Raw genomic sequence first — 22,617 nt, forward strand, 5'->3', positions numbered from 1 at the left:
CATGTGTGATGAAGATCACATGTGTGCTCCTCTTGTCCGCAAACGCAAAAACTAATCAATCCAACCAACAAGCATATGTTGGATCCTCAGACAAGCACCAAGGAAGGCAACTGGAGCGAGAAACAATAACCTTCACACAACATCACAAGTTATCTGAACATTTGGACGGTGTGACACCATTGCATTGCCATGTACTGATCATATCTCTCTCCTTTTATTTTATTTTTCTCAGCAGAGAGAACGATGTTGTGACATGCGAGATTTCCTCGGTGACCCTCAGTGTCCCTCCGAGAGCTTCATGGGCACCAAGGGAACCAGAGAGTGGAGTACATCTGTTATTTTAGATAGAAGGCTTTGCAGCCCAGCTTTAAATTAATAAAGCCAGCTCGGTCAGACGATACAAGGTGTTGAGGAAGTCCTCTTACAAAGCAGAACAAAGATCAAGCAATCAAAAGAGAAAAAAACAACACTACTACACTGAACTAGCACAAGAACCCTAACAGCCTAGCGCCATTGATAGCATCATAGCAACAGCAAATCGAGCGACCCTCGCACCGGTAGCAAGCCCCTCTGAGGCGTCCGCCACTGGGAGCAACCTCAGGCCATGAAGACATGTGACCACCAGCTGCAGCTGCAGAGGGACAAGTATTCGACAGGAAGCAATGTGCTACTCCAAGAAGCCAGCTTGACATATGAGTACATCTGTGATTAGTGGCCTGTAACTTGGTTCTGGCTGCACACAGAGCACAGCCAGTGCAGTAACCTGAAAACAAATGAAAGAAACAATTATGAGCTAATGTTGATTGTGAGTAGTACTTGGTACAAGTGCTTCAGGTCCATCCTGTTCTTCATCACAGGGTCAATTATGTATGGTTGGGAGCTTTGATCTGTCAATTAGCTTAGGCATGGCCTGCATTTGATATCAAATGTGTCATATGCTAATGGAATGGGCAAATGCAAATTGCCCAGATTCAGGTGGTGAAATCAGAAATAATCTATGCATGCTGAAAGTGAACACTGCTTAACTGGACCAGTTCTAGCTAATTTTTAGAATACCCATGCAACAATTGATTGGCATTGAGATGGTGCCATCTTCTCAATTGGCCTCCTTCGCAATAAAAGCTCCAGAAGCACTACACCCAGCACATACATATAAATCGCTCTTCTCAATCAACTTCCCTGTATTGAATATAGTTGCACGTAACAAAATAGGACATCATCAACGTTTACAGTAGAAAGTAGATTGCAGATGAAGAACAAGAAGAAAAGAAGGACAGACCATATGATAAGTACTGAGGAGCAAGATAGCCCAAAGTTCAGGGAAGCTTCAGATTACCTTTGCTGTGATTTACACCTATAACTGCAAGGCCAAAATCCGAAAATCTGCACACCAATAAATGATACATGAACTGTTTTCTTTTTTCTTTTTCTTTTTCTTCAAGTGGTATACGAGTTATGGTCAACAGTACTATTCTTACTGACTATAATTAAAATATAGTCATACCATTACCATGGCATTGAGGTCTGAATCTAAAAGTATGTTAGGTAACTTCATATCCCTAATCCCCTGATAAATTCATGAATTAATCAGAGCTAAGACGCCTCAGATTTTATGCTTCATGAAGCTCTACCAGCTGATGAGTTTCAGATTAATTCATGCACATCATTTGCACCAGAAGAGAACATGCAAGAAAAAAATAGGCCTCGGATTAATTCATATATCACGGTAGATAATGCTATGATGAATAATAACAAAATTGTGTTGGTTCAACAAAACATGATGTTCGAATAAACTTGTTGAGGGGATTAGCATTTTCAGCGTACTTTTGCAGACCGAGTGCCCAAATAATGAATAGCATTAGTCAGGCAGCAGAGAAAGATGGTCACATACTCACATACATATTTTTGGTATAATATAGATTGAGAGACATGTGGAACTTACCCACTGAGAACATAACCTCCCCCGCCACCAAGCCAATCATGGCCAACAGAAGATAGTGATGCTTGTGTGAGATTGCCTCAACTAGTTCTTCAGGTTCCTTTACCAAATACAAATTTGAACAAAGAAGTTGTCAAATTTACAGTGCAAAAGCAGATAACAGAAATTACTATTGAACTGGCAAAAAGGAACTTTTGATCAGAAACCACAAAATCTTTTGTCAGTTCCCTGCATAAAGGAACTTTTGATCAGATTACCTGCTACAGATATAATAGCCAGACAAGAAGCCACCATTAGGGTTCACAAGAATTAATATCATCATGTTTCCAGAGACTTGCCATGAATCACTGCAGTTCAAGGAAAGTAGAGACCAGATGGGAATGGACCTTGGCATACTGTCAACATTAACAATACAACTTTGAACGGGTCAACTTGAATTTGTTTTGTTGAGTTTTTCACTAAGCAACTAGAAAGCATGGGGTCGAAGAACTAGAGTACCCCTACTTAATATAATACTGGCTGCAAGGTAACAAACTGAAGAATAAGTGAGGACACGCACATAAGGAGCAAGAGTAGGAGAGAGGTTAGCCCAAGGTTAGGATCCACAATAACCGAGTTTTGCCTGTGTACTGAGGGCTGAACAAAGAAACGCAGGGGGTGACTGGTGACACCTCTCTCTCTGACAATAGCAGTTCCTCCCAATCACAAACAACCAAGAAATAAAACTGCAGAAAGAACAAATCAGAGAAATAGGGAAGAAAAGAATGTGCAATTCTCCCAGAAAGATTGGAGAAAAGTCAGTTGCAAACCTAACCAAACAACCAGAGAAGATCCCTGCAGTCCATGCCATGTTGCCGAAGAAAAGGTAGCTACATATCCTGCCAGGCAATCAGGAAAGACGAGCAATGGCGAGGTCCTTTTAACACGCGCCTGGAGCTCCTTGGATGGTGGGACCTCGGGGGAAAATTGTAATCCATCAGAAACCGCAAAAAACTCCAATCATAAAAGGGAAAAGCTGGTGTTCCCCCGGACGATTACTTATCAAATCCTCCGGGTCCTGCCAGGCACGCGGTGCGTTGTGGTCCACGCGCACATGGGTGGGTCCCGCTGAACCAAGGCAGAAAAATATCCCGTCCATCTTCTTCCTCGCTTCCCTGCGCGCGGCCAAGATCCGCCTTCGCCTGGAGCCGCGTCTGCACGTGACGCCGTCGGTCAACTCCGCAGCAGGCCACTGTCCGCCGCTCCCGCTCCTCCCCGGCCGGTCGCCGCTGGTCGCTGGCCGCCGCTCCCGCTTCTCGCCGCCGCGGAGGACTCCGGCAAGGAGATCCGCCGGAATCTGCCACCTCTGCCGTGGGGCAGCCATGCTGAACTGCGCGCGCCGCCGCGCTGCCATGGGGATCCCACGGAGCTTGAACTGCGCGCCACCGAGCAGAGCTCGTCGCGTCTACCTGCTCCGGCTGCTGCTGCTGGCGTCCGTGACGTGGTGGCGAGATTTTCTCCGTCCTCCGGCTCCCCCAACCATGGTCGTCATCCTCCTCTTCCCCTTCCCTCTAGCTGCAAGTCAACGGCCTTTCTGCTAACGGCTCCTCGGCGTTTTTTTCTCAGGGGCGTGATGCTACAATAGCAAAAAAAATTGCTACAATATTTTTGTTTTCTTGCTACTATACCATATTTTTTTTGCTACTATGTCTCCGGCGAGTATCCGGCGGAATCAGGTTTTGCTACATTTGTTCTAGGTTTTAGCTATAATAGTATACGTTTTTTGCTACAAGTTCTCCGGCGAGGTCTCCGGCGAGACTTCGATGAGGTCGGTTTTGCTACAATAGCAAAACAAAGTTGCTACAATCTTTGTGTGTATTTGCTACTATAGCATATATTTTTTGCTACTAAGTCTCCGGTGGGTCTCCTGTGGGTCTCCGGCGACATCTCCGGCGAGTCTCCGGCGAGTTCTGTGTTTTTAGGTGAAAATAAATTTTGCTACAATTAAAGCGTTTTTTGCTACTTTGGTACATCATGGTAGCAAAAGTGGGAGAGAGGGCTGGTTGGTTTAATCTGACGGCCGAAAACATTCCAGATCAACAGATCAGACGGTTGGGGACCCGGGGGATTAGATTTCTAATCCCCCGGGGGACGCCCAGCACTTCCCATCATAAAATATTGAAGAACAACCAAGACATCTAAAAAAAGAAATAGCTCACCAAAATACCGGTATTCGGCAGCAGCAGCCACCGACACCCACCAAACTACAACTGCAAAATAAAGAGTCAAGAGATCAAAAATCAGAATAAGAACAAAAACTGAACACTCAAAATCCCAAATGTACCGTACCTGCACCCAGAAGAACAGGTGACGCCAACCGAACAGAAGCATGCCAATAACATGTGAAAAACAATAATAACCTCATGCAAAACCAGAAACTACCATGCAGTCAAAAGAAAAGCTAGAGAACCAAGCACTGAACCCCAAACAACAAAAGTGAAACAAAAAAGAGCTAAGCTACATCTGGCCTCAGATTTTATGCTGCACAAGGCTCAACCAGTCGATGAGTTTCAGATGGACTCATGCACATCCTTTGCACCAGAAAAGAACATCCAGGAAAAAAGAAGGCCTTAGATTAATTCATATATATCATCTGCACCGAAGAGACCATGCAAACTTTTGATCCGCCTCAGATTGATTGCTTTTAATCATTTGAACCAAGTAAAGTCGAAAGAGAAACGAATTCCTGATGTGTCTGCCTTATGGATTTTACACTTTCAGCAAAAGGAGCATGGCAAAAAACAATAAAACCAAAAGGTAACCAGAATATATCATCATTGGCCAGAAATCCTAAACTAGTGCAGATTACTGTCTGACAGTGAATAGCTGAGAAAACTGCAAGGAAAACATACTGATGTTAGTAATGACATTTGTAATATGCAGGTATAAACAGTAAACATGGCATGCCTTGATTCTTTGAGTTAAGGGCTATATTTTTTATTTTTTTGGCAAGTTGACTATTTTTTATATACTAGCTTTAGTTATTTTATATTACTACTATAAGCTATGGAAGAGAGGGGGAGGGAGCAATGTCACCGTTAGAGTTGAACTCTGTTATTCCTCCACGGCCTCCAGACCCAATTCCGAACCACTTCTCACTTAGTTTCTTCATGGTATAATCCTTAAGCTCGCAAAAGCTCTCCGCCCAGCCAACTGGTTCGACAGGATCAACTCCCAGCCCGGGGGCCCGGTCATGGGATTGCAGGTTAACAGGATCTGTCCAATCTGCCACGAATGCTGACACGCGTCGTTTGAATTTGGATTTGAATTCCGTCCAAGCCTGATACTTGTAGTGGTTTATGCGAGCCAAAGTAGTCCACATTTTGTGGAAACCAGACTTTAGTGTAAAATGGTGTACAGAATTTGCAAGCGAATCTGCCACCGCATCAAGGCGAACCAATGATTTGTGACGCTCAGCTCTCGTCAGCCGGCAGGTGTAGCCTTGGCACACCCCTTCCTGCGGATGTGCTGTTTGGCCAGAAGGACCAAAATCGTAGCAGGGGAGGAATATTTGGCCAACCTCCGGATCAACGGAAACAACCGAGTCAAGCAACGATTTCGAAGGCTTCTCGACCTCGTTCCAGTTTGGTGAAAAAATGAATTCATCAACGTCCATGAATGCCATCCATTCGCAGGAAGGTTGATTCGTGGCTGCGCAATGAGAAAGCCCTGCTTCCTGCGTTTTGGTCCAGGGCCAGGCCACGGTGGAGACATCAATGCCAGCAGAGTTCAAACTAGAGACCTGCCCTGCTAGGTCATCCTCGCTTGCATTGTCGTATAGGAAGAACTTCTCAACACCCACTGCTGCATGGTACCTCACCCACTCAGGCAGAAACTTGGCGACATTTCGAACCATGGTGCAGGCACAGATCGATTTCCTTTCAGGTGTCACAGGCAAGGCAGTGTTTTGTGGATCGTAGGTGGCAAGTGAGGGTAAAGGCTCCTGGCCGTTGAGGGCTACGGTGACATGGAGGTTGCTGGAACTTAAAGGAGCCGGTGGAGGGGGGCACCTGATCACCTGCTGGGCTGAAGTGGTGGCGGGGGAGGAGGCCACCGTGCCATCGGAGTCTCTGCTGTAGATGCACTGGATGTTGGAAGTGGCAGTCTTGATGACCCCTTGGCGGCTGTTCGTGCCCTTGGCGAAGAGGAGAAGATCGCCTCCGGGGAGAGGGGCGGAATCAAACACGAGACTGTCGTTCCAATTGAGCAACTTGTGGAAATCCGCGGCAGGGGCAGGGGCAGGGGCAGTGGCAGGGGGAGCAGCCGAGGAGGAGTAAGAGGAAGATGAAAGCAGCAGGGGTGGTGGTTGGAGCGGCTGCTCTGAGCCGGGCAGGGGGCAGAGGTAGGCGTGGCGCCCGGGCCCCGGCAGCCTCCCGAGCGCGCGCGCCGGGGAGGACGCCCCACCCTGGAAGACGCACATGGCGTTCCCCACGGCAGGGTCAGCGGACAGGACGAGAACCTCCCGGTCCGGGAGGAGGACGGCATCCTCCCGGAGTTGCGGCGGGGAGTGGTGGCGGTTGGGCAACAGGCGCCGCGCGAAGGAAAGATCGGCCTGTGACGTCTGGCGCGGCATCGACATTAGGGTTTCCGGCGGCGGTGGCCCCGGCGACCGGAAGAGCTGGTCCTGCTGCTGCGGCCGAGTACCGCCGCCGAGGCCGATGCTGGAGGAGTGGGCGCCGAAAAAGAGCAGCGCGCCCACCGAAGCTGCGCCGACGCAGGTGAGGAGGCGCTTGCGGTTGCGGCGGCGACGACTCGGCATGGCGGCGGGCGGCGGCTTTGCGAACGGCGGCGGGCGGCGGCTCGAGGAAAGCTGGGCGTTTTCGCTCGCGCGCGGGGAGTTTTCGTGCGCTGTGTTGCTCGGGGAATCAGAGACAGAGTTTGGATCTGGGTCCCGGAATTCTGAGAATATATGGACCTGAATTGGAATTGGAATCGAAATCGGGCCGGTTGCTTTACTTTCACGCAACGAAACCCGTCCAAATTTGGGTCGGTTCAAATCAAATCGGTCGCGTTACTTTGACGCAACGAAGCAACCGGCTCGATCTCGATCTCCTATTCGTGGAGTGGAAGGATACGTCCAGATACGCACCAACCGGCTCGAACTCGTATTCGTGGAAGGATACGTCCCGATACGCACAAACCAGCTGGATCTCGTATTCCTGGAAGGATACGTCCCGATACGCACAAACCGGCTCGAACTCGTATTCGTGGAAGGATACATCCCGATACTTGGCATAATTTCTAGATTCTTGCTGTGGATTAAAAATGCTCATCAAAATCCTTCCCTTTTTATTATCGAAACAATCCAACACAGGTTTTGCGCGTCAATACTTGGCTTTCATGATATGAATTCCTTTTATAACTCATTAAATATCATGAAATCTTTAGCTTCAACTCCAATACAAAGATCTAAGGACTGATATGTTTTTTTTTCAAGAAACAGCAAAGGGCTTTTGCATTTTATTTCATTATTATTAAAAAGATAGAGTTAGGTTGGATTACAAGTTTAAAAAGATAGAGTTAGATTTACAATACTTTGAATCTGCTGGTGATAGCTTTGGTTACGATGAATAAAGTATCGATCATAAAACCCTAGCGCTCTCGCGCCGCTCCAGCGAGCAACCGAGCTGGCGGCGGCGCTCTCTCCTTAGCCCCTTTCCCTCCCTCCGCCTCGGCGCGCCGGAGGGCATCGCCGGGCAAAGCCCACGCGGCGAGGGGGGGGGCTTCCCCCTCGCGCGGTGGCGGCGGCGCGGGCCTTCCGCAGCCAGCGAGGGCATCGTACTAGGCGCTAGGCGCGAAGCTTCAGCGTCTGCGTGGAGACAGCTTTTCCCGGGGTGCTTGTGGCGTCAGCTACTTCCCGGAGTGACACCGACGACAGCCGGCACGACCTCGGCCCTGGCGCGCTGGTGACGGTCAAAGGTGATGCAGGTGGGGACCGACGCGACGGGGTTTGTGGCCGGCGGCGGTGCAACACATGCCTGGCTCGGGTTGGAGGTCTCCAGGTCCAGGCGCAGTGGTGGGTAGAGCGGTCCTCCGGGCCGCCTCGATTTTGGGCCGGGGCAAGGCCCCTTCGAGCCCACATCTGTCCCAGATCAGTTGGCACCTGCAGCCATGGGTGCTGAAAGTGACCGCTTTTGTAGGTGGAGTGTCCTCCCATCTAGCGGCGATGGTGCAGATGCGCGGTGGCCGCCCTACGCCTTGGTGAGCGTTCGGTGGCCTCACAGCGTTGTCCCGCGGTTTCCCCAGGTCGACAGGTGCTTGGGTGGGATACCGGGGCGGCCCTGAACAGTGGGAGTCTTGTTGGTTGGCGGGCGTGCCAGGGACTCTGATGCTGGCCGGCTCCCTCGGCCGTGGGGACGGCGTGGTGCCGGCGAGTCGTGCGGTGTGACGGTGGTACGGCTGTTGCGAGGGCGACGGTCGCTACCCCGTGTGGTTTGTAAACTGTATCTGCCAGGGGAAACCCTTGCCCTTCTAGGTCACAGCGGTGGCGTCTGCGGGCGCCGTTCCCTTCTTGGAGGCGTCGTGGTGGCGGTGCGGTTTCTCCACGTTCTCCGGGTGAAAACCCAAGATCCTTGGATCGGGTGGCACCGGTCTGCCCTCCTCGGCAAAGCCTTGGTGTTTTGCACCCGCGGTGTTTCTCGAAGTGCTCTTTCTGGGTGTTCCTCGTCGGCGGTGAGCTCTGTTGGTCGATTCCTGGTGGTGGCCGGCCTCTGGTGGCGTTTGCGACGTTGGTGCTATCTCGTCGGTCAAGCTTTGGCAGCACCTTATCTCCATCACCACGGTGGCCACCACCACTGCCGTCCCCTTGGTCCTTGCTCCAAACCACCGCCGTGCGGGGTGGTCTGGTTGTCTGATGAATGAAAACAGCACAGAAGCTCGCGCAGCAACGTTGCGCCGTGGATGGCGGAGGCATGCCGTGTGGCGCCTTGCGAGTGTGCACTCACGCTCGGGCGTGTTGTGGTGCCCACCGAGTGTTGTAGAACTGGTGCCGGCAGAAGTGGCACCGGAATAGCTGCTCGGCTTCCGCTGACACCGCCAGCAGAGCACACCAAGAGGCGCCACCACACCGACCGTGCCCATGAGGTCAAGCTCGACTGGCCGGAGGAACATCATCCCGTCGCCACGAAACCATGATCATCATGGCCTCTATAGCTCACAGGCGTTGCAGCTCCCGGGCCTTCTCCTCCTCCTTTCTCCAGCTCTCCCATGGGCAACAAGACATCAAAATGGAATGTAAGTTTTATGTGTGACGTGTCAAAATCTTGTAGGAATTGATTCAAGCAGTTACATGAGCATGGCTGTACATGTCAGGTGACTGCCACGGACTATTACAGATCATCTTCTTTTTAGCATTTTATAAGTTGACACAATGAAAGTGATCAGCTGATGCTACCGAAGATCAGCATTTGTGTGGGAGAATTTGTTTCCTATGCAGTAACGACATAATGAAAGTGATGGGTATATTGGGGCTGGGGTTACTATATAGTAAATGGTAGGTTGGTGTGATCCAAAAATAGTGAAGATGTCCCAGCATGTTTCGTTCTTGTACCCACATTATTTGTCAAACATGCATGAGCTGGGTCATCAAGAATATGCAAGAGAATGTGGATAATACGTTGGCTTACTCTAAAGCAATCTTACCACAATTCGAAAAGTATATGACCCTAAGTGGTCTGATATAGCTAACTTGCAATGAGTGGCAACCTTGAAACATGAACCAAACAGTCCGAACTATCATAGAGGTCATATGATGTCATATACTGGCAGGAGGTATCATCAGGTCAAACGGAAGCACATGAGCAATGATCGCATGACAATCAAATGAAGTTCTTCCAATCAATATTTGCAAAGGTGTGCTGTAACAAAGTGCATACACAGGCACATGTGCTTTCAGTGGCATGTTTCAAAGGTAGGAGGCGAAAACAGAACAAACAATCATTTTCGTGCTGGAGGTCCTTTAGTTTGACACATGCATATTTTTGGTATAGTAATATGTAGGAGTTTAAGATATGTGGAACTTACACAATGAGGCAATCACGGTCAACAGAAGACAGCAATGCTTGCGAGATCATCCCAAACAGTTCTTCAGGTTCCTTTACCAAACAAAAATTTGAACAAATCGTCAAATTTGCAGTACAAAACCAGATAACGGAAATTACTAACCACAAAAGGTAGTATTAGTTTTATGATATCACATATCATGATGTACACAGTTCTCAAGTAAGTAAACGGACCATGTCTGGTTAATACATGGACTCACGAGCACCATGTAATGATCCGAAGCAGTGCCTGGAAACAACAGAATCCTTTGCCAGTTCCCTGCATAAAGGAAGCACTTTTGATCAGATTACCTGCTACCTATATAATACTCCAAATGGATATTGGCTAAATAAGAAGCCAGCATTAGGGTTCACAAGAATCAATATTATCACGTTACAAGAGACATGGCATGAAGCACTACAGTCCCAGGAAAGTACAGATCAGATGGAAATGGATATTGGCATGTACTCCCTCCGTGTTAAAATAAGTGTCTCAACTTTTTCTAGATACGGATGTGTCTATAACTAAAATGTGTCTAGATGCATCAGTATCTAGACAAAATGAGACACTTATTTTAGACCGGAGGTAGTATCTACATTAACAAGACAGTATGTATGGCTCCTGGCCAGCCCTGAAACAATACAACCCTTCCAAATCATTTGCCTTATAATATATAGGCCAATATTAAGTCATTTACTTGTTCCTGGTGCATTGTATGCCCTAGTTTGGTGTTTTATGAACTTCAATGTTTAATATCCATGTTTTCCAGGGAAGGCACTCTACATACATCTTACAGTTATCATTGCCATATTTTAGTTCGTGGAGTAATTTAATAGAAATAAGGAGCAAATGGATGGCAATTGACAAATAATCCATCTTAACCACTGATTAAATACGTGTGAGGATTATGACTGAGCCAAAGCTGATAAAGAGAATACTCTTCAGTATCATACACATGCCCATTGGAAATCATGTATATGGAACTGGAAGTATCTGGATGCAACATAGCACACAGACATATCCAAATCAAATGGAATATTGAGAAGACGGGACCTTATACATACTTGGCACCAATGCAGTCTATAAATGGCCGATCGTTTTATCCTAGCCCAGCAATAATTGGTTGACAGAAGTATGGCCCAAACCTACATATCATGAACTAACGATGTTAGCCATCTCCACAATTCAGCAAATAGAAGGGGTTGTAATAAAACAGAAGGTAATGTATAAAATAACACCAATGCCACAAACCACCTACAGATTTCAGCTAATCAAAAATATGATTTAACCCATAGGACACATAACAACAAGGAGAATTGCACAACGCATCAGCATAACTACAAAAGGCATTAACCTACATATCTGAGGATAACATTTCAAACTAAACCACCACAATATCATCATTTTTCTTAAATCACAAATGTTCATAGCAATTCAGTTCAATAAGTCCAAATTTACTTCATATTCTCAGCAAATGTCCATGTTTTCACATGAATCAGTACTCTTAACTCCATTCCCATTGCGTGCTGCTACAAATCAGGTTACCAGGGCTTGGAAATTCTCACCTTTTTTGGTCTGAACTCATCTATAAGAATACCCCCGCAACTACAACTCATCTTATATGATGCCTGCAACTAAAGTCAGATCTGCCAGCAACTAATGTCAGTTCCGCCTGCAACTAATCTAGTTCCGTCTTCTTGGTCTGAACACATCTATAGGACTACCCCTCAACTACAACTCATCTTATATGATGTCTGCAACTAAAGTCAGTTCTGCCAGCAACTAATGTCAGTTCCGCCTGCACCTAATGTACTTCCGTCTTCTCAGTCTGAACACATCTGTAGGAATACCCCTCAACTACAGCTCATCCTATAGGATGCCTGCAACTAATGTCAATTCTGCAAGCAACTTATCTAGTTCAGTGTTGTTGGGGTAAACTCATCCATAAATACCCCTCAAGTGCAACTCATCCTATTGGATGCCTCCAACTAAAGTCGGTTTTTCCTGCAACTAATGTCAGTTCTGACTACACCTAATCGAGTTTCGTGTTGTCGGGCTAAACTCATCTATAGGATACCCCTCAACTGCAAATCAGTCATCCTATAGGATGCCTGCAACTAATGTCAGTTCTACCCGCAATTAATCTAGTTGTGCGTTGTCGGGCTGAACTCATCCATAGGGATAACCCTCAAACTAAAACTCATCCTATATGGTGACCCGCAACAAATGTCAGTTCTTCCACTAATGTCAGTTCCACCTGTAAATAATGCATGAAAAGGCAACTTAAGAGGGAACACTAAAGAAACTAAATAAAATGGGACAAGCAACTAACCCTGGTTAAAGCAACTACATATTCACTGCAAAACAGCTACATATAGTGTGTGCACAAACTTTTAACATGCTAAAAAGCAACTAAATGCACACTGTAAAATAACATGTTGTGCGTCCAGCAACTTGGAACATGCTAAAAAAGCAACTAATTGAGCACTCTGAAACAACTACGTACATGTAGTGCGTCCCGCAACTCAGAACATGCTTAAAAGTAACTAAATGTGCACTGTGAAGCAACTAGGTGATCTGATAACCACAACTTAGTTAAAACCATAAACTCAAGGACCTTCAAAGACTTGGATCACTCAAGAAAAAAAAAAGCAGTGTGATCTTAAAACATGCACAAGTTTTCAGCAATAACACAAGAGAAGGGAAGTTGCAAAATTACCTCGACCCAACGATTAGGTTGGCCGCCGAGCCCAGGAGTGAGAGGCTGCCAGCCACCGAGCTCACCCAGGCCAGGAGCAGCCACATGTTGGTCTCCACTCTGGGGAGATCTCGCTACCGAGGCTGCCACCCGCGCACCGAGTAGCAGGACTGAAGCAAAATACAGAGCATTCTGTATGTCAGATAAGTGGTGCATATATTGACACACATGAGTTATGAATTATGACTTGGAAAAGAAATGTTCAACTGTTAATGTTCTTTCTAATGATTGGCTGGTCCGAAAGAAGTTCTGGACCTGACAGTGTTGCTACCAATCTATAATAGCTTCAGACTTGATAACACGGCCAATCCAAGCTAAATTATATCACCTGACAAGCTGAGCTACAGTGGGGTATGCTTTTTAAGCAATGGGGAGGGACAAGAACTAACCAGTAGGGATATCCGACGCCACGCTAGAGAGGAAAAGGATCCCCAACAAAAGGATGACTACCCGGTCAGCGTGTTGATGCGCGCATAGGGCTCCATGAAGGCATGAACTCCCAGAATGTGCTCGGAGTGCTGGTCTTACTGAAGCCGTCGACGGTGATGAACACCCCGCAGCAGTGGGTATGAGACCTGAAATTTGTTTGCCAGCAACGCCACAGTAAGCAACAATAGGGTACAGATAAACACCACCGAACTACCATCTCTGGATTGCAACTAACCACTGGTTAGACCGATATGTTAAGATTTCAATCAATTTTAACTACTATGAGATGCAACTGGTAATTGGAGTGTGGATTTTAGTGTCAGAAAGAGCACAGTGGAAAATTTGATCTGCTATAGTACATATTCTAACTTTTTTTTTTCTTAACATGATGTAAACAAGAGTAAAATCTGCACATGTGTGGCTAATCTTAAATTCAATTCAACTGCAGACAGAAAGATATACACCTGAAGCAGAAGCAATTGATTAGTTAACTTCTCGAGGCATGATCGGACATTCTTGAAGTCGAGGAGGACGAGCGCGAGGGCGGCGGTAATGGCGCTCCAGCACATGTTGACCACCAGCAGCAGGGGAACCGGCATGCCCAATGTGATGGCGAACACGCACGTCTTCCACTTCCATTCCTCCATGGCCACCTCCTCCTTCTCCTCCACCGAGCTGTACTTTTTCTACTCCCTCCGGCCCGATTTAGATGACTCGGCCCATGCACAACTATCATTTTGTGAAAACCCCCTCGCGAGTTCTATTCTTCTCAAACGTGGTCCTCAAATCAAAATCCATCTTTGACCCCGGCGTCCACAACCCGCGCCGGAGCTCCGTCCCCGTCCGGCGCCGCGCCGGAGCTGGGCTCGCGTGCTCGACGTATACGGTGATCCTGCACCCCGCCGGCCATCCGCGACCGCTCCAGGACCAGAGGAGGCGGGGCCTCCAGGGAGCAGAGGCGAGCTCCCCCGCTGGCCGTCCCCCGCATCTAGCAGATCCTCGTTGCCCACTCTGCCTCACCCATTGGCCCCCACCGCGACCACCACGCCATCTAGATACATCATCAACAGAACGGGCATGTTGTTCCTAAACCGGGTGCATTGCAAGTCTGCTCTGTAACCAGCACGGCATCCTGTGCTCCTCGGATTGTAGGTACTTCTGGCGGGTGCCGGCCGAGGAATGTAGTTTATCTGCAATTGAGATATAGATCATTGAACCTTACAAATCTCTCTAGTTCCAGTCCACATGAAATTAATTCTTCATAGACAGTGTTATCAACCCCCAATCGTTTTCACATATACGTTTGATGTCACAATAAGCATTTTTTTGACAGTACGATATAAGAGGATTTAAAAGAAGACAACATATGCAGGGTAATCAGCATAATTGGAACTTTATAAAGCCCTATTGTTGTCAGGGATCATAGTGATGGCTAGGTTCAGCACTGTAAGCCAAACATAGGTTAATTTACGAGCTAAACACGCAAAATGAAATGTGAATCCAATGCCAAGATCCACTTAGGTTGAGTTCATTCCCGATTTGATTGTCCAAAATAAGGGGAAAATGTTCAACCAAGTTCTTGACTGCTCCTTGTGCCAACACCTAAGCGACGACAGAATCCAGAGTAGGTTAACATGGCTATTTACCATATAGGCTAGCCCGGAGCACTGGCTACCTCCTGGGACGGCGACGTCTCTCTCGTCGCCGAGGCCCTGTGGGGAGCAGGTATTTCTTGATCATTTCTTTGAGGCGCTCCAGCCCCAGAGCTTGCAGATCTTCCTCCATGCCGGTCATATGCTTCTGGTACTCCTTGGCGAACTTCATGGCTAGATCCCAAGACAAAAACACAACGAGATCATGATTAATTAGCACGGTAAGTCTTCGAAGGAGAAGAGATTTGTTGCAAATAAAGTGATTAGCTAGATAAGAGGAAGTACCAGATAGATCTTTTTAGAGGTTTCTTGTTGCCTGCTGCTGTTTTGCTGGAAGCATTGGTTCTCTGAGTGTTAGCTGCTGGCTGTGGCTTGCTTGGAAGAGTTGGCCTGCCACAAAAAGGTAAGGACAGAAATAAGTTGATTTGTCAGTGAGATGAACAAAAACTGAGTCACCAATACACTGAGATCTCTGGGATGATGACCTTTGTTGGCATTTATCACTACTTGAGGAAACCTTCGTTCCATCACAACAGATATTACTTGAGCCATTGAGTTGTTGTTCAGTCATCTGCCCCGATAATTCCATTGATTCATGAACCAGGTCCTGCATGTTGATTAAGAATACATACATTGCATCAGATAGCAGTTCTTGATGCTATAAGACAAAGGAAACTAAGATGAAATCCATTTCGGCATAGCAAATAAACTGGAAATCCAACTTGAGCTGCACAAGTTACATACATTTATATTTTGTCTCTATAAGCATCTAAAAACACATGTGGCTCTCTGTCCGGAATTAACGTGACGGCCCAGTCCTAAAGTTATTCATGGATTACAGAAACAGTTAACTGCAGAAGAGGCTATTTAGCAGGTTAATTAGCAGGATTACAAGAACAGTTAACTGCAGAAGGGGCTCTTGGCAGGTTAATTAACAGGATTACCGGGGAGCCTTGCTGTCGTACTCGTGGTAGCCGTTCCACAGCAGCCAAGATTGCAAGTTTCCCCATTCGCCTGCAGGTCCGACCTCAACACATTCAGGACCAGTATATTTATGAGACGTACAAGTAACACGAGAAATCAATCAATAGATGAATTACCTACGGTCCCATTAGATGGACAATCATAACCTTTTGAGCAGCTTCACAAGGTCCACACCAAAGCAGCTTAACCAGGATCGAAAGCAAACTGCATCAAAATCAAGCGAGCGGAGCAGTAGGTGGGTGTTCCCGGGGATTCGAGACTATCAATAAATCAACCAATCGATCGGCGAGGCGCGGGACGCTTGCTTTCCGGATGAGGTTCACCGTGCCGTCGGTCACCGTCTCCGGCTTGGCGACGAAGCCCTGCGAGGACCAGGAGGAAACAGATCAGCCGTCGGCGAGGCGACATCTACGATAGGGACACCAGGAGAAGGGGGAGGATGAAATCGAGACATACGTGGTGGTGGTTCTTCCGTCGGGCCCTTCGCTCCTCGGCGAGGCGGCCGCGCGCGATCCCCCTGGACGACATGGCGAACAAGCTGATGCGGCGGCTCCTCCCGTTCAACTCTCCGGCTCTGAGTTTGGTTCGGGCGGGGGACTAGGGAGAGTCAGAGACGGCGGCGGGCGCGGACATTTACGCCAGGACAGAAGCAAGGCGGCGGCGATGTCTAGGACGGAAAAAATCCAACCTTTCCCGGCGGCGACTTCTTCGCAAGCGGCACCAGCGCTGGGAGCAAGGCGGCGGCAGCCCAGCGGGGGTAAGCAAGATGGAGGATTCGGGCGGAGGTGGGCGGGGCGGCGGCTGAGCGGCGTGAGAGCGAGCCAGTGGAGCAAGAGGAAGAGAGTGGGAGGACTTCTAGTTCTGTCGGAAATTTGTTGAGGTGGTTTTTGCAAAACGTGCGTCACATCAACTAAATCGGGCCGGATGGTGTACTTCCTTTCCGCACATCGGCCCGAATTTCGTGATTCGTCGCAAGCTACAGTAACACGGCCTTGAAAAATTGGAATCAATCACCAGGTATCTCGCCTCAAAATCAGGCCATGTAACAGCATCTCCACCGACGTTCCCGATAGCGGTCCCGATAGAATTTTGGAGCTGACAGTGAAAATGAGCTCACACCGATGTGCTTCAAACGGCGCCGGCCAATTTTTTAGCCCAATAGAATCAACCCCGTGTCGGCCCCGTCGTCAAGGGCGCGCCGGCACCTCGCGGCACGTCTGAAAACGAGTGTGGGCTCCGCCTGGCAGCCAGACACACCGATTTCCAGTGGAACGGACACCGGCGGCGCCCTCCTCTCCAGTCTCGTCAATGCCGGCGGGACTACTCTCCAGGCCACCGCCCCTCATCGTGAGATCCTCCTTGCGCATGCAGGAACCCTAGCGCATAAGATCCTCCTTGCGCATAAGATCCTCCTTGGATGGGTGATCTTATGACCAGAAGAACAACCAATGATGAGCTCCTGCGACACGGGCGACACGGGCGACCCCAACACGGCCGCCACCACCGCCACCGTCGCTACCTCCGCCTCCTCCGTCCTCTCCTCCGATCATCAACCGGTGTGTCAGGTACACAAGGCTGCTCTTATCTCGATCACCGATGGCAGGATCGTGCGGGAGTCCGGCTTCGTAAGGATTGCAGAAACTAGGGTTTCGGTGCTTGATCACAATTTGAATCAAATTGGTCCCGAAGTGTGTTTGGATTCGATCAATGGAGGTTCGAGCCGATGGATTAATGGTGTGTGGGTTAAAATTGGGCCGGAGACGCAGCTGGATGACGTTTCTCGTCGCAATTTTCATCGCGAACCGCCCTGCGTCCGCGTTTGTGATGTGGTTCGACTGGGTTTTGGACAAGGTCTGGCCCGATCCATGGCGGCCTCTGCTCTCTCTGGGCCTCAGCCCAGTACTGTGCACGACCGACCCTTATCTGCTCCCTCTCCGCCTCGGATCAACCCTAGATCCAACCATACGGGTGCCGTCATCTTCGTTCCTCACCTGCTCACGCCCAGATCCCAATCCCCGCCCCAAATCCACCACAAAATTGGTCTGGAGTAATCACCGGCGACCGTACATCGTTCGCGCATGTGTTGTAGTCACCTCCACCGATGGATCGACGGTATGGTGGCCCTAGACGCACTCCACCGAGCAGATCACCGCCAAGGAACTACTTCGCCAATAGTCCTCGACATGGTTCCGAGGCGGATCGGCGTGATGAACAGCGTCGTTGGGAAGAGGAGAGACGCCGTGATGCGGAATGGAGACTTGAAGATGAACGCCGCAGGGAAGAGGATAGAAGGGTTGCAGATCAAGAGCGGTTGCGTGCTGAGGAGCGCCGCCGTGTGGAGGAGCATCGGCGCCTGGATGAAGATCATCGTCGGGAGGCGTCCCGCATCTCTGAGCGTGTGGCCCGCGAAAGGGCGCTGGCAGACAAGCGGCGCAATGAAGATGAAGCTCATGCGCGTGATCGTTGGGCACATCGAGCTGAGATGCTGCCTGGCGACTCTTCTCATGGGGAAGATCTTCACAGATCTGTTGATGTAAGTCTGAACAACTCTTCTTCTATACCACCTTCGATTGCTGCTGCAGGGTCTGATAGAGTTGATGCTAGTTTGGATCAAAATCAATCAGTTCCTAGTTTAAATCAACAACAATCTGTGCCTAGCTTGAATGTTCCCGGTACCTCTGTTTCGCTTCGAGCCGGTGGGGTACTGTACCACCACCGGTTACGGGCTTGAATGTGTCTATCGCTAGGGCTGCTGATAATAGATTCGTTAAGTTCAAAGGATCCTGCATGAATTGCTGTGGTGAACATCATTTTGAAGTATGTCAGAACAGAGAACCATGGGACTACAAGGCACCTTTTTATGGCAGTGAAGAATTTGGTCCTGGGTTCTATTCTATCACAGTTCCTATTATGGAGAATCAACCTATAGAGCAACTGAATTATGCACATATTTCTGTTGAAAAGGGTGAAGTAAACAGCAGAAACATTGAACATGAGTTTAATGTGTGGGCTGAGTCTATGAAGATAAATTGGAGGTTTTTTTGCAAAGGAGGTCTCTCCCACTTAGTTCAGAACAAGATTCCCCTCTGCTAAAGCCATTGATGAGCTTGCACATTTTGGCAAACTCTTCATGAAGACCGTTCCTGGTGCTATCATTTCTCTGGAAAAATGGGTTGGTGATATCCAACCAGTATCTAGGATGGATGAAGCTTGGTTTCGGGTGAAAGGGATTCCCATGAATTTCAGATGTAGATCCACTATTTTTTATGCTGCCAGTCTGCTAGGTAAACCTTTGGCTCTTGACAAAAAAAGTCTCAGGAACTTCTCATATGTCAGAGTTAAAATTGGAAGTCGGGATTTATCTCTGGTTCCTAATACAAGAATTGGGGAGATGGAAGGAGGTTTTTATGAACTTCGGTATACTAGAGAGCTGTGTGAACCTACTCCTACTCCTGGTACTAGAATTATGGTTGCTGATGCTAATCAAGGTGGGGAGGGTGACCATGGGACACCAAAAAGACAAAGAACTGGTAGGAATGATTCTGATGCAGGTTCTCAATCTGCTCCTCCCAGGATAACCAATAACTCTGATAGAAACAATGCTTTAACCAGGCAAACTGCTGCAGCTATTTATGTTGCTTCTGGCAGAGATAATGGCAAAAGGAAATTGTTTGAAAGAGAAATTCAGGACAAGTCTGACAGTGAGATGAATGTGGACTCTATCAGCTCCATTCCCCTTCAGGATAACAGTGGTAACAACGTTGTGTTGTCTGAGGTGCACAAGTCTGTAACTAAAGCCTTTGCTCCTTCAGTTCTATCACCTGGGCAAGCATCCTCTCGTGCATCTGCCTCTCTTTCTTACACACAGTTCCTGCATACTCTGGTAAAATCAGGCAGTGATAAAGCTTTCACTATTCAGAAGCAATACAGAAAAGAGTTGGGTCCCATCCTGGAAGCAGTCAATGAAGAAGATGTGTCTGAGGAACAGGTTGATTATGATTCCACTGAGTCTGATAGTGCTACAACCTCTGTGAGATATATAAATCCTGGATAGGGGATAATGGCACTAGCTCCACCTACTCTTCAAGAAAGGATGGCGGTTGATTGTCACATCCTTGGTTCTCAAATTGAGATTGATGGCGCACAAGAAGATCCTTTGTCCCAAGTGGATAATCCTACTGATGTGGAATCTAATGTTGATGCTGGTAATAATGTCTCTCTACATCAAGCTGCAAGAGATGTTTCAGGTACCAATCTTACTTCTCATAACTCTTTTGCTTTACTTGATGATGATATTATTCATAACAGGGCCCTTGAAATTGGGGTCAATCCAGTTTCCTTGTATATGGAAAAAATTAATTACTTAAAAGATCTTGAACAAGCTAGACATGCAATTGCTATTGTTCAAAGTAATCAGGAGATTGAGTCTGACTCAGAACCTGAGAGAATTCTTTTGTTGGGTTTTGGGAGAGAACAAGATATTGATGAAGATGATTTCACTCCTGTGATATCCAGAAGAAGCGAGGAAAAAAGGAAAAGTGGTGGCAGAACTGGGAGATGGAGGGAGACACCAGCAAAATCAGGTGGCTCTTTTGTGGGAGCACAATCAAAATCATGTGCTGCCCAGGGAAAAGTCAACAATGTGCACCCTTTGAGTGACATTGTTACTGGACCCAGATGCAGGAAAAAAAACCTAAAATATTTATGATAGGAGTCTCTCTTAATTGCAGAGGGGTGGGGAAGAAAGGCATGAGTAGCTTTTTGTCTGATTTTATCAGGGAGCAAGATGTGGATTTCCTAGGGTTACAGGAAACTATCAAGAAGAATTATTCTCCTGCTTTTTTCAGGACTATTGATCCACAAGGGCAATTTGATTGGAAATGGATTAGCTCCATTGGCATAAGTGGTGGAATTCTGGGTGGTTTTAGGCTATCCAGATTTTCCATTATTGATACTGTTGTTGGAAAATTCTTTATCAAAGTTACCTTGCATGATTTGAAGCTTTGTATGAACTGGGTTTTTGTGATTGTGTATGGTGCTGCTCAGTTGAATGACAAAGAAGATTTTCTGACATAACTGGGTATGGTTTGCAGTGATCAGAGACTCCCTTTACTCATTGGTGGTGACTTCAACATTATAAGATTTTCTTCTGAAAAAAACAAAGGGATGAGAAACAATAGGTGGTCAGATATGTTCAATGCTATTATCAATACCTATTCTCTCAGAGAGATCCATATGTCTGGTAGTTAGTACACTTGGACAAATAATCAGAGTGCCCCCCCTCTGGAGAAGTTGGATAGATTCCTTATGAGTGATACTTGGGAAAGTCTTTTTCCCTTGACTACTGTGCATAAGTTGAATAGAGAGGTTTCTGATCACAATCCTCTCATTCTTGATACTATGGAGAACAAACCAAAAAACAAGAATGTGTTCAGGTTTGAGAAAAGTTGGATAAAGGAAGAAGGTTTCCTGGAAAGGGTTGACAGGGCTTGGAACCAGAGGGTTAGAGCAAATAGCAATCTTGACAGACTACTAGAAAAAGCTGAAGAATGTGAAGAACAGCTTGAAAGGTTGGGGTTATAATCTGAGAGGGAAAAATAAGAAGAGAAAAAGTGATATTTCTAGAGAATTGGCTGAGTTGGAAAATTTGGAGGAACAATCTCCTTTACTCCCAGCAGATATAGTGAAGAGGGTTGAGCTTCAGCAAGAATTGCTTGATATTCTTGACAAAGAGGAAAAATTATGGAGACAGAGAGCAAGAGATAACTGGCTGTTGCAAAGTGATTGCAATACTGCCTATTTTCATCGACTTGCAAATGGTTGTAAAATAAAATCAACTATTTTCTCTTTGAAAAATGGTGAAACCCTGATACAAGGTGATGAAGAACTGCTACAACATGCTACTGATTTCTACAGAGATCTTTTTGGTCCTGAGGAAGACAGAGGAGTTAGATTGGATGAAAGTGTCTGGCATACTGATGAGAAATTGAATGATAGTGATAGAGAGAGGTTGTGTAGAAGATTCACAATGGAAGAAGTCAAAGATGTTATTGACCAGATGGAAAAAAATAAAGCAGCTGGCCCTGATGGAATCCCCATTGAGTTCTATCAAGCATGTTGGGAGATTATCAAAAGTGACATAATGGTTGTGTTTGATGATTTGTTTGAACATAAAATTGAGCTTGCTAGAATTAATTATGGGATTATTACTTTGATCCCAAAAGGAGAAGATGCTGACACGATTCAAAAATTCAGGCCAATTTGTCAACTGTAAGTTTTGTTTAAAATCTTCACCAAAACTCTAATTGTTAGAGTTGCCCCAGTTACGGAAAAATTGCTGGCACCATGTCAAACAGATTTCATCAAAGGGAGGTACATTACATATGGGGTTATGTTGCTCCAAGAAGTTCCTAGAGAAAGTAAATTTAGGAAAAAACAAGGGGTGGTGCTAAAGATAGACTTTGAAAAAGCATATGATAAAGTTAATTGGAACTTCCCGTTTGATTCTTGTGCTCAGAAAGGTTTTAGTGCCAGCTGGATGGTCCGGATCAAAAATGTTGTATCCAATGGTACTTTGAGTGTGAAAGTGAATGATAAAGTTGGTCCCTATTTTGCCAGTTACAAGGGAGTCAGGCAAGGTGATCCTTTTGCCCCATTTTTGTTCAATATGGCTGCAAACAGACCTTTCCAAGATGATGTACTTGGTACAACAAAATGGTTTGATCAACTGGTTTGGCTGATAACTTAGTAGAAAAAGGAATTGCAATTCTCCAATA

The 22,617-nt window shown here is 47.0% G+C and overlaps 2 protein-coding genes across 28 annotated transcripts; both read right to left on the reverse strand.

Moving 5' to 3' along the window:
* Positions 1-322: 322 nt before the first annotated feature.
* On the reverse strand, positions 323-16,725 carry LOC127308106 (uncharacterized). Of its 27 annotated transcripts, none has more exons than XM_071821771.1 (20): positions 16,298-16,725; positions 15,958-16,203; positions 15,802-15,871; positions 15,343-15,464; positions 15,143-15,247; positions 14,881-15,031; positions 13,670-14,395; positions 13,166-13,351; positions 12,738-12,886; positions 11,083-11,163; positions 10,213-10,297; positions 10,001-10,071; positions 4,138-4,813; positions 2,749-2,893; positions 2,499-2,664; positions 2,197-2,286; positions 1,943-2,039; positions 1,337-1,383; positions 1,057-1,179; positions 323-763 (listed from the first exon to the last, which is right to left on the reverse strand). In XM_071821771.1, exons 3-7 carry the CDS (start codon positions 15,865-15,867, stop codon positions 14,222-14,224), a joined length of 618 nt encoding a protein of 205 aa, XP_071677872.1. In that variant the 5' UTR covers positions 15,868-15,871; positions 15,958-16,203; positions 16,298-16,725; the 3' UTR covers positions 323-763; positions 1,057-1,179; positions 1,337-1,383; positions 1,943-2,039; positions 2,197-2,286; positions 2,499-2,664; positions 2,749-2,893; positions 4,138-4,813; positions 10,001-10,071; positions 10,213-10,297; positions 11,083-11,163; positions 12,738-12,886; positions 13,166-13,351; positions 13,670-14,221. The 27 variants fall into 27 exon arrangements, with proteins under 27 accessions (XP_071677872.1, XP_071677873.1, XP_071677864.1 ...); XM_071821772.1 differs by having other exon boundaries at positions 1,280-1,383; XM_071821763.1 differs by having other exon boundaries at positions 323-1,383; positions 16,298-16,415; positions 16,530-16,725.
* Positions 4,882-7,607, reverse strand: LOC139832166 (glycosyltransferase family 92 protein Os08g0121900-like). Its single transcript, XM_071821752.1, has one exon. The coding sequence runs from the start codon at positions 6,735-6,737 to the stop codon at positions 4,983-4,985; it is 1,755 nt and encodes a 584-aa protein (XP_071677853.1). The 5' UTR covers positions 6,738-7,607; the 3' UTR covers positions 4,882-4,982.
* Positions 16,726-22,617: the final 5,892 nt, after the last annotated feature.

Source organism: Lolium perenne, chromosome 6, assembly GCF_019359855.2.
Source record: "Lolium perenne isolate Kyuss_39 chromosome 6, Kyuss_2.0, whole genome shotgun sequence".
NCBI classification, from domain to species: Eukaryota; Viridiplantae; Streptophyta; class Magnoliopsida; order Poales; family Poaceae; genus Lolium; species Lolium perenne.

Bases quoted from the DNA above. Each gene is read 5' to 3' on its own strand.
- LOC139832166 (XM_071821752.1), bottom strand. From the start codon at position 6,737: ATGCCGAGTCGTCGCCGCCGCAACCGCAAGCGCCTCCTCACCTGCGTC.
- LOC127308106 (XM_071821763.1), bottom strand. From the start codon at position 15,867: ATGGGGAAACTTGCAATCTTGGCTGCTGTGGAACGGCTACCACGAGTA. The intron at 15,248-15,342 runs GTCATCATCCCA...TTTTTGTGGCAG, and splicing joins AGTGATAAATGCCAACAAAG to GCCAACTCTTCCAAGCAAGC. The intron at 15,032-15,142 runs GTACTTCCTCTT...CTTGGGATCTAG, and splicing joins CCTCTAAAAAGATCTATCTG to CCATGAAGTTCGCCAAGGAG.